This window comes from Mus pahari, chromosome 13 (genome assembly GCF_900095145.1).
Source record: "Mus pahari chromosome 13, PAHARI_EIJ_v1.1, whole genome shotgun sequence".
In the NCBI taxonomy this organism is placed as follows: domain Eukaryota; kingdom Metazoa; phylum Chordata; class Mammalia; order Rodentia; family Muridae; genus Mus; species Mus pahari.
The window spans coordinates 30,185,892-30,196,752 of record NC_034602.1 but is presented as its reverse complement, the minus strand read 5'-3'; the positions used below and the strand labels follow the sequence as shown (position 1 = coordinate 30,196,752).

At 51.3% G+C, this 10,861-nt stretch overlaps 1 protein-coding gene across 1 annotated transcript in view; it reads left to right on the top strand.

Moving 5' to 3' along the window:
- Window positions 1–2,268: 2,268 nt before the first annotated feature.
- The window catches only part of Man2b2 (mannosidase alpha class 2B member 2), a 25,819-nt gene continuing 17,226 nt past the window's right edge, over window positions 2,269–10,861 (top strand). The window contains exons 1-5 of the mRNA XM_021210569.1: window positions 2,269–2,470; window positions 3,122–3,268; window positions 4,918–5,023; window positions 8,124–8,296; window positions 10,124–10,239. Coding sequence (XP_021066228.1) covers window positions 2,333–2,470; window positions 3,122–3,268; window positions 4,918–5,023; window positions 8,124–8,296; window positions 10,124–10,239 — 680 coding nt within the window. The 5' untranslated portion in view covers window positions 2,269–2,332. The remainder of the gene's footprint in view (window positions 2,471–3,121; window positions 3,269–4,917; window positions 5,024–8,123; window positions 8,297–10,123; window positions 10,240–10,861) is intronic.

Genomic DNA, 10,861 nt, shown 5'->3' with positions numbered 1-10,861 from the left:
GAGGAGGAGGAGGAGGAGGAGGAGGAGGAGGAGAAGGGAAGAGGGAGGAGGGGAAGGGAACAAGGGGAAGGGGGCAGGGGTATTTGTCCCAGAGGACAAAGAACTGCCTCTGGATAGAGAGGCGACAGATGTGACACATAAAAATGGCCATTTACAGAGGTACAAGGGGAAACCCTGTGTTAGAATGAGATGTTTAATTTTAATTGGGCATGTTAATTAGGTGAGCCAAAGGGGATTTGATTGCCAGACTTCAATGCTCTGATAGCTGGACCTTGGTAGTCAGCCTCTGGAGGAGGAAGTGGCCAAATAAGGGGATAGACCTTGAGGGCTAGCTTTAGGAATGTAATCTAATAGTTTCTAGCAAGGCAGAGGGAATTGGGGAGAATGACAAGGACTACCAGAGTCATGCTCACCACACTCGAGCTGGTCTTGAGTTCCTTCAAGAATTGTCCCCTGACATTACACGAACAGCAGAGAAAAGAGACAATCTCAGGTCCAGCAGTTCATTCCTCAGGTACCTAGGCCTCCATATTTGTTGAGCTGTCCCTGAAGTCAGAATTCACCACCGGCTTCAGCTCAGGGGATTTCTCACCTCCAGAGCAGACAGACATCGGTGCTCTAGGGAGCCAGTGAAGCATGTCGGTCCTCCCAGAGGTGAGTAGTGAGGGACTGAGTTCAGATGCCAGCATCCATGTAAAAGCTGGGTACCGTGGTGAGAATCTGTAACCCCAACTCAGGACGCAGAGACAGGAGGCTCCCTGGAGCGACCGTCCAGTCATCTTAGCCAATCAGAGAACTCCAGGTCTGGTGAGACATGGTATTTCAAAACACAAGGCACAGCATCAACCTCCGACATCCACACACATGTACACACACATACACACAGGCTCATACATACAACACATACAAAATAAAATACAGTACAACATTCTAGCTTACGACAATCCAAACATACACTAATTTGATGCTCATATGTTGAGAAATTGTGGAAGGAAAATATTAAATATTTTTTCTAGGTTTAAACCATTGTTTCTGAAATAGCATAAACGTTGTCTACTTGCTGAAAAAAAAAATGCAATTCACAGCATATCTGAACCAAAATGTTCCGGGTGGTGTTTGCTGCATAGCGTGTCGGCCTTGACCGTGCAAAGTGCTAGTGCTATGTGTTCAGATCCAAGACTGCAGGGACATCATCTGAAGTACCATGAGTGAGCACTGCCAGAAATACCTCAGATTCTTTAGGTTTGAGTGTGTTACTAGACATTCGAAACCTTTACCGTTGCCAAAATTTTTGCAGCCCCACATATGTGGTCACGACACACATAATTTAAGCAGCTGTGATTGGGCTGGAGAGATGGCATAGCAGTTGACAGCACTGGCAGCTCTTCTAGTAGACCCAGGTCCCATCCCTAAAGCCCTTGTGGTGGTCCACATCCCATTGGCTAACATTTGTCATGCAAAGGAGGCTGGGAAATGTATTCCACCTGTGAGTCCTGAAGAGGTGGCTGCCTAAGTTGGTAAAAAGCTGCCCACTTCTGCATGGAAAGGTCTGACCTATTGTGAAATCTAGAGGACTCAGGCCCATGGACAGGATAGAGAGGAATCTGAGCTTGCTCAAAGAACAACTTGGTTTTTGGTCGCATTTGCTGAAGGGCAAGTGGCATGACAGGCCAGTCAGAGTCACACCTATGACCCCACCACAGTCCGGAAAACCCCAAACTATAGACCACCTGCTGGCCACGGAGGGGCTACAGAGGTGGCTCAGGTAACTGCTCTCTTGCCAAACGTAAAGTCACCGGTTCTAATTGGCTGAGAGATGGGGACTTCATTCATTTAGATCCCATGTCCCTAGCAACTCATGCCTCCTCTATTATCACATTCCATTTTGGGGGAACCAAAGAGATTAAACACCTGCCCCAGCTCACCAGATTTGATTCTGAACCTGCCAACCTTCACCCCTCCATCGCTATGTCTGTAAAAAGCAGGTTTCGCTCCCTTAAAATGAACTCAAAAATTTCAAGTCAAGCCACCCTGAGGCTAGAGGTCCGCGCCGGAGCGCGTGTTGTCCTGAACGGTTTCCCTCTGTGTAGACAACAGCGGTCTCCAAGTCTGGAGGTAGTGGCCTTGAGCTGCAAAGCCACCATATGGGGACGAAAGCTGCACCACACACTCTAGCCGACAAGGGGCGCCGTGCCACACCGAGCTCGTGCCCTGCCCGTGGCTGGCTGCGCTCGCGCACTCCCGCCGACAGGCGGCGGCGAAGGTCCCGGACCCGGAAGTGGACCGCTCCACCCCGGACCCGCTAACCCGGGCAGCGTCCCACTGCCCAGCAATGGGGCCGCTGCGCTGGCTGCCTCTATTCTGCCAACTGTTGCTGCTGTGGCCGCGGGCAGCCCAGCCTGCCGGCCCGATCCGGGCCTTCGTGGTGCCCCACAGTCACATGGACGTGGGCTGGGTCTACACGGTCCAGGTAAGTTGGGACGGTCCTGAGCTCCTTGCACAGTAGCTGCCTCCTGCGGGGTGCACCCGACCCAGCCGGGAAGAGAGGCGACTTGGGCTGCAGCGCCCCCAGCCTGATCCGGCTGTCTGAGCCTCAGCCTCGGGCTGACCACTTCCTGCCTCGGAGTCCTGATGTCATCTATCTTATTAGATGGTCCCTGCAAAAGTTAAGGCAGAGGAAGGAGTGTGTCCCCAAAGTGTTGACAGGTAGCCGCCTGTCTCATAAGCCTGGAGTAGCGTAGGGTGGGGTAGGTTTCCAAGCAGGTGGATGTCAGCTGACTACAGGCAACTGGGCTGACCCTCTGTGGTGCTGACATGAGGGCTAGCCAGTTCAGCTTCCTCTTCACACTCTTACCCGGCCAGATAAGCTTGGTATTGGGCCTGTAACCTCGCTGTTCCTTCTGTTCAAGACCTTGGATGGAGCGGGCTGGGAGAGGCTTTCTGTCCACTGACTCAGGTTCCCTGTCTGTAAAGAGAATGTGGTGATCCCTACCACACCCCCCTAGGCCTGAGTACGCTGGAGGTGTTAGGCACCAGGGTACTTGATCTCTGGAACTTCTCTTTGGTCCTTTGGACTCACCACCTCCCTTGGGGCTGTTGTGATGGCTTCTCCCTCCCCCAGGAAAGCATGCGAGCCTATGCAGCCAATGTCTACACCACCGTGGTGGCGGAACTGGTCCGCGGAAAGCAGCGCCGCTTCATTGCCGTGGAGCAGGAGTTCTTCCGGCTGTGGTGGGACAGTGTGGCCTCTGAGCAGCAGAAAGAGCAGGTAAGGCGAGGACAGGAGTGTTAGGACATGGGTCCCTAGGTATCCCAAGTGTGAGTGGAAAGTTCCAGGAGGAGATTAGGTAGTGAGCTCCAGATGTGCTCAGGGACATGCTAGCTGTAAAGTCAAAACAACAACAAAACAACAACAAAAACTAGGCTTGTGGTCAGGGCCACTGCCCATAGACAGGATGACAGTCATCTTTCTGCCTGTTCTTGGTAGGGGACCGGACATGCCCCTATGCTAGCATTCCTCCCAAGAGGCATCAGGAGTTGGTGCTTAATCAACACCCAGGTGAACTTTGTCCCCTCCTCTATCTGCACACATTGACTCTCCTCTGCCCCTGGCTAGTTGTGTTTGGGATCCCTGTGGCTCAGTGGCAGCTTAGTGTCACACAGTACAGAAAATGTGGGCAGGCTGATGCCTGATCCTGCCACTGGCATCTGTAAGCCATGGCTTTCTCATCTATAAGTCAAGATAGCCAGCTACCCCCTCAGACAGCTCATGCCAAGGATTCTGAAGAAACACATGGGGCTTGCCATTGGCATGTACCAGCTCTGGGGGTACACACCTGTAAGTTGCATAGACTTACAGGTGTGGCCTGGCAGCTACCTCAAGGGTTTACAGTTTATGAATAAAATGGGTATGGTTCGGAAACAGGACTGTCTGACTTTAGAGCCTGCCTCTTCCAATAGGGTCTGTCTCCAACCCTCTGAAGGGTGTGGCTTCTGTGTAAAGCCCTAGGTAAGAATCTACTAGTGCAGTTTCCTGGAGGCCAGGATTTTGTCTGCTAGGGATCCCCAGTAGCTAGACGCCTCCCCATATGTAATCGGTGCCACCTATAGATTCCATCCTCAGCACACAAGCCAAAAGCAACATAAAACCGCCCACCCTCATGCCCATACTTTTCTCTACCGATCCCTAAATTCATTTATCTTACATACATTCACTAGCAAGACCACATTGAACCCCACATAACAAGGCCTGTCTCCCCCTAAATTGTCAACACCCCCCCCCAAAAAAAAAGACAGGATGAGGAGTTGTTCCCTGAATTAAAGGAGCTGAATGAAAGATGACCATTTACGGGGACATGGGGTCCCTGGTTGAATGGTGTGCCAGAGAGGGACTGGCAGGGCAGCCGGAGAGGTTCACAGAAAGCCTGGGGTTACACAGTAGTCTTAGCATTCTGTTTCCTAGTCGTGGTGATAGTACTAGGGTTACCATCATCCTCATTCCTCTGGACCACACAAAAGTGCTCAGAGTGAAGCAGGCGGCAGCCAGTTCACCGTAAGTGCTTCAGACAAAATAGAGTCGAGGAATAGACGTGGAAGTGTTCGCTCAAGAGAACCCAAAAATGTGGCCGATGAGTAAGTCTGGGGAGGGGTGTGAGTAAGCACTCTGTTCTGTTCCTTCAGCTTTTTAAAAAGTTATTTGAAAATTAAAAACACATTTACAGAGTCAGGCCTAGATCCAGGTCTCCGACAGCTACCGTGAGTTATGTGCCTCTGAGTGCTGGGGACATGCTATGAACCAGGACAGGGTCCTGCCTTTATGGTGTGAGCCAGGGTATGGTGTTTCATGAAGGTCCCTGGGAAGTGCTGCAAGCTTGGGACCTGTGACCTGGCTGTCTTCTTCTGCCTGCCCGTGACCAGGTCCGCCAGCTCCTGCATGAAGGACGCCTGGAGTTTGTTCTCGGAGGCCAAGTCATGCATGATGAGGCTGTGACCCACCTGGATGACCAGATCTTACAGCTCACAGGTTTGGACGCTGCGCTCAATTCTTTATCATTGCTGATAAGTAGCTGAGAAAAAACAGCCAAACTGTTGGCTTGGCCTATAGTTTCTTAGGGTTCAGCCTACAGTCCTTGGCTCTGTTGATGGGGGTTGGGGTGGGAGGTGGGGTGAGGTGGGGAGGAGCCTGTGGTGAGGTCAGACAGCGCCTGGACCATGTGGATAAGGACACTGTTGATTCCGTGGTGGATAGAAAGGAACCAGAGATAACGTGGACCTGCCCCAATGGCGTACATCCCCCCCCCCCCCGTAGGCCCTACATCCTGAACTTCCCAGTACCTTCCCATGGGAGCAAGCCCCAGTCCATGTGTCTGGGTGGGATACTTCCTATTCAAGCCAAGCCACAGCGGCCACTCTGCCTGTCACTCAGGGGCCTGGAGTGGGTAGAAGCATATGTCTGGCCTCCGTGTCCTGACTTCTGCCTGCTTCTCTTAGCAGAGCACAAAGGGAAACAGTGATCTGCTAGGTCTGCGGGGGTTTGAGTAGAGGGGCTAAGAACCCGATCTAGAGTCAGGAGTTCTAGGGCCATCATGGCCCCATGGACCTGTGGCCTTGGGCAAAAGCTGTACCATCAAACTCCAGCTTCTTCACTGAGAGATGAGTTTGATATTCTTGAGAGAAGTAAGTTGGTATAATTCATAGGAAGTACTTAGGATAATACATAGGAAGAAGAATATATGGTTTCCTATGAAATACCCAGTAAGCCGGGCGGTGGTGGCGCATGCCTTTAATCCCAGCACTTGGGAGGCAGAGGCAGGCGGATGTCTGAGTTCGAGGCCAGCCTGGTCTACAAGTAAGTTCCAGGACAGCCAGGGCTACACAGAGAAACCCTGTCTCGAAAAACCAAAAAAAAAAAAAAAAAAAAAAAAGAAAGAAAAAAGAAATACCCAGTAAGTGTTATCTGCCTTTACCACCACCATCACCATTATGACCACCATCACCATCATTATATCTCTTCCGTCACCATGGTCACTGCCATTATCATTAACACAATCACGACCACCATTATCTCCATTGCTACTACCCTAGCCTTTATCAGTACCACCAGCACTATTATTATCATTACCAATAACACCATTATTATTACTACCATTATCACTGCTATCACCATCACTATCACAATCACCACCACCACTATCACTACCATTATCACTGTTATCACCACCACTACCACAATTACCATCATCACCACTATCATCATCACCACTATCATCACCACCATTATCACCAGTATCACCACTATCATCACTACCATTATCACCACTATCATCACTACCATTATCACCACTATCATCACTACCATTATCACCACTGCCATTATCACCACTATCATCACCACCATTATCACCATTATCACCACCACCATTATCACCATTATCACCACTGCCATTATCACCACTATCACCACTGCCATTATCACCACCACTGGCACCACTCCTGACCAGATCTTCACCACCACTGCCGACCCATCACTGCTACTGCAGCGCCATGCACCTTCTCCCCGCTGTCACCTCCAGTTGCAGTGATGTACTTTGCTCACACTGCCCTCATGGAGGCTGAGGATGCCCTGGGACTCCTGGTCTCGTTTTGCACATATGAGACTGAGACCCAGGCGACTGGGTTAAGGATCATTGCTGTTCCTGTGAGGATTTGGGTGCAGCTCCTAGAATCGACATCAGGAGGCTCAGGGGTGTCTGTCACTCCAGCTCCAGGGCAGCCAGCGCCCTCCTCTGGTCTCTGTGGGCACCTGCACTCACATACACTTATTTACCTGCATATACATATTTTTTAAAGTAAATCTTAAAAATAGAGTCATAAAAACTGAGACCCAGCTTGTTTGCACATTCGTTTTACACACACACACACACACACACACACACACACACCAGGGCTGTGAGGAAGTCATGGCCTCATGACTTATCGACCATTGATTGGGCTTACCCCCTTGACCCTGTCAACTAGAAGATCAAATGTTGTATGGAAGGCGGTTACTGTCTCTGACTCACTGCATCCTTCACCACAGGCTGGCACTGCGTCCTGGACAGTCAGGGCTCTGCCAGCATGGGCGTGGCCTAGGGGGCTCACCTACCCGAGCCACGATGCTGTTGATGATGTAGCCTCTTGCTCTATCCTCCCTGCTTCCTGCACATCCCAGCCTGCCCTGCTGGCAAAATGATGCTCGCCAATGCCCTCTGCTTGACCTTTACATCCTCTGCACAGTGGAGCGTAATCCTCCTCCATCCCTCAGTCCCTCGCTGACCGTCCTTGCTCTCTGTACCTCAGCCTTGTTATGGCTTACTGCTCTGCTTCCAAATCCTGGCATCATCTGGGTCTCAATCAGAACTCCCAGGCCTGGAGTGTCCCTGAATCCTTGTATTGCGTTCTTGCCATGCAGACTGCAAGCCATTAGGAAGACAGTGCTTTGGGCACTTGGGGGAGCTAGTGAGCAGTTCGGTCAACACACTGAGTTCCTTTCTCCTGTAGCCCTGAACCCAGTGACTGTTCCATCGTGGTGGCTTCAGAAGATGTTCAAATAGACAGATGGCTGGATGAGTCTGACCCAGAATTCTTTGCTCTGTAACAAACTACCCGCCAACTTAGTCACATCCAACAGCGTTGTTTAGCGTGCTCACTTTCTGGATGAGGACCTCAGAGTCCCTTGGAGTAGCCCTCAGGGTGTCAGGCCCGGCTGTATCATCTGAGGCAGGAATAGTCACCTCCAGTCTCACTCACCTCGTCCTGAGGAAACGAGCCAGACTCACAAGGACCAGTACTTTGGGATCATGTAGAACAACGTTGCTGGGGACTGGGAAGCCATGTGTCAGGTTTGCAGATTGAAAGTTCTGGAACTCAGTGGTGGTATGTGTAAATGTAGTCAACTCTAAGAACTGTACATCTAGAGACTGGTGGTAAATTGTTCAATGTATACAGTTAAGAGTTAATATAAAACTAACTTCTGCAGCCCTCGGGACTTACCCAGCCTCACACTGAAGCCTCACAGGGCATCCAGAGAGCCAGGGTGAGGGTGATGGAAGAGGCCACCCGCTGGGTGACTCCTGTCTTTGCAGAAGGACATGGCTTTCTCTATGAGACGTTTGGAATCCGGCCACAGTTCTCCTGGCATGTCGACCCCTTCGGTGCATCGGCGACGACCCCTACCCTGTTTGCCCTGGCAGGCTTCAATGCCCATCTCATCTCTCGGATTGACTACGACCTCAAGGATGCCATGCAGAAAGCTCAGGTGTGTCCCACGCCATACCTACTGTCACCTCCTGCCACCTTCCTGCCCTGCACTGGGTTTTGTGGCAACTGCCTGACCCTGGTCTGAGTCCTGGAGCTGCCTCCAAGAGTGGCCTCCTGCTCCCAGGCCCTTCCACCCCTTAGCTGGCCCTGGGCCTGGGCTGGCACCTTCCTAGAGTTATTCATGTGGGTTGGAGCTGAGCCGAACTCTGGAAATGTGGACAAAGGGTTAGAGGGACAGGAAGGGTGGGTTCAGCTGGGGACATCACACGCAAGCAGCCATAATGGGTTGATTGTGCTGGGATGGACACACAGCCTGGTGCTGACTGCGTTCACCCAGCATCCCCATCAGTGATGAAGCCGCGTTGGAGGTGAGGTGTCAGGTACACCTGGGCTTTGGGCAGCAGACGTGTGCCCTTACAGCGCTAGAGGCTGGGGGGGGGGGGTGCGTGGAGGGGACAGAGCGTCGAAGGTCTGCCTAGCCTCTCTCCTTAGCATGCCAAGGGCCATTTTCTCCTCTTATCTCCACTGTGGTTTGCTTACACCTACATCCTCCATCCCATACTTCCCTTAAACAACCTTTCTTCTCCCTTTGCCCCCATTCCTTCCCTTTCCCTCCCTTCTTCCTCACTGCCTCCCCCTCCTCCTCTGTCCTCCCCTCTGTCCTCCCCTCTGTCCTCCTCTCTTTACTTTTTTCCGCTCTGCTCTAGTAGCACTGGGAATCGCAACCAGGGCCACCTTGCAATGCTCGGCAAATGCTCCGCCACTGAGCTGTGCCCACTCCCCTTACATATGGGCACACCAGTCCTGTGTTGGGAGCCTCCTTCTTTTTAAGATTTATTTTATTTTTAATGACATCTGTGTGTGGGTGATGCGTAAGAAGTCCAGAGGGTCAGATGCTCTGGAACTGGAGCCACGGGTAGTTGTGACTGCCTGACATGGCTACTAGAAACCAAACTCTGGTCCCCTGGAAGAATGGTATATGCTGGTCACCATAGAGCCATCTCTCTAGCACCAGTTAGGATCCTTCTCCATGGCTTGGCTTGTCACGGCCACTCTGCACTGAGTGTCACCGTGCTAACAGAGAGCACGTCTTTGTGCGAGGCACGGTTATAGTTAGTTAACCTACCTGCCTTGCAGATGGGGAGAGCAGGGCTCCAGAGGGGAAGTTAATCCATGCAAAATTGCCCAGGGGGCAGTGGTAGAACAGGCCAGCAAAAGTTACACACAGGTCCCCTGGGCTGCGGGACAGCATGGTGAGGAGCATTTTGGTGTCAGGGGCAAAGTACAGGCTGCTTGCTGAACTCATGCGTGCACATGGCTAAAGTCACCTGTGGGTGGCCCTAGAGCAATGGGTATGGCTTCTTACGGCTTTTCGCTCAGAAACCAGGTGGTAGATGGGTCTAGGAACTTGTATGGTATCCCCAAGGCAGAGCTGAGCAGAACTGGCTCTGGAGCCCCAAGCCTGTCTCAGGCTGTGTGAGACTAGACTGCATGGTATGAACTCTCCATGTTAGTGGGTACTCAAACAGATCAAAATGAGCTTCTCTGAGGCCTGCTGGGAGTGTGGCGGGGTTTTACATGTGCACCTCCCAAAAGATTGATCCCACCACTGCATGCTGGCTAATCTCACAGCAACATGTGGCCCCAGTAGCACTTGACTTGGGGGAATCTTACAAAGGAGGTGACACAAGAGCCCTTGTCCCTGAGCCTTTGAAAGAAGCTGAAGGTGTGCATGTGCCATGGACTTACAGAGGGGCTGAGGGAGGAGAACCAGGGTTCCAGCAAACACTGCCCTTGCCTTACCCCCCTTCTTCTTGGCTCACAGGGGCTGCAGTTCGTATGGCATGGGTCCCCATCCCTGTCGGAACAGCAGGAAATCTTCACTCACGTCATGGACCATTATAGCTACTGCACCCCCTCACACATCCCCTTCTCTAAGAGGTGGGTGCCCCTGTCTGCAGCTGCCCTGCTTGCCTGTGGACATCGCCTGCTCCCGGGAGCAGCTATGCAGACCCTGGACCCTGTGGATCAGAAACAGCATTTTAGCAGTAGCTTCCCATTGTCCACACATGAGGTGTTCCATGTGCAAACCTCCTGAGCATGGGGTGCTCATATAACCCCAGATTGCTACTCCAAAAGCCAGGGCGGTTGACATCTCAGAATAGAGAGTAGCTCCTGAAGTGCTGTCCCCAACATTGTCCTCTGGCTTCCATATGCATGCACACACAGGTGCCTGCGCACACATGCACACATATACATATACAAGATGAAAGGTTTTATTTTTATTATTTTTGTTTGTTTGGTTTTGGTTTTTTGTTTGTTTGTTTGTTTTGTTTTCGAGACATGGTTTCTCTGTATAGCCCAGGCTGGCCTCGAAATCAGAAATCTGCCTGTCTTTGCCTCTTGAGTGCTGGGATTAAAGACGTGTGCCACCACACCCAGCTTTTTTTTTTTTTTTAAATTATTTGTATTTATTTATATTTATTTATATTCCCTTGGATCTGCGGGTGAAAGACACACACACACACACACACACACACACACACGCTTTTTTTTTTTTTTT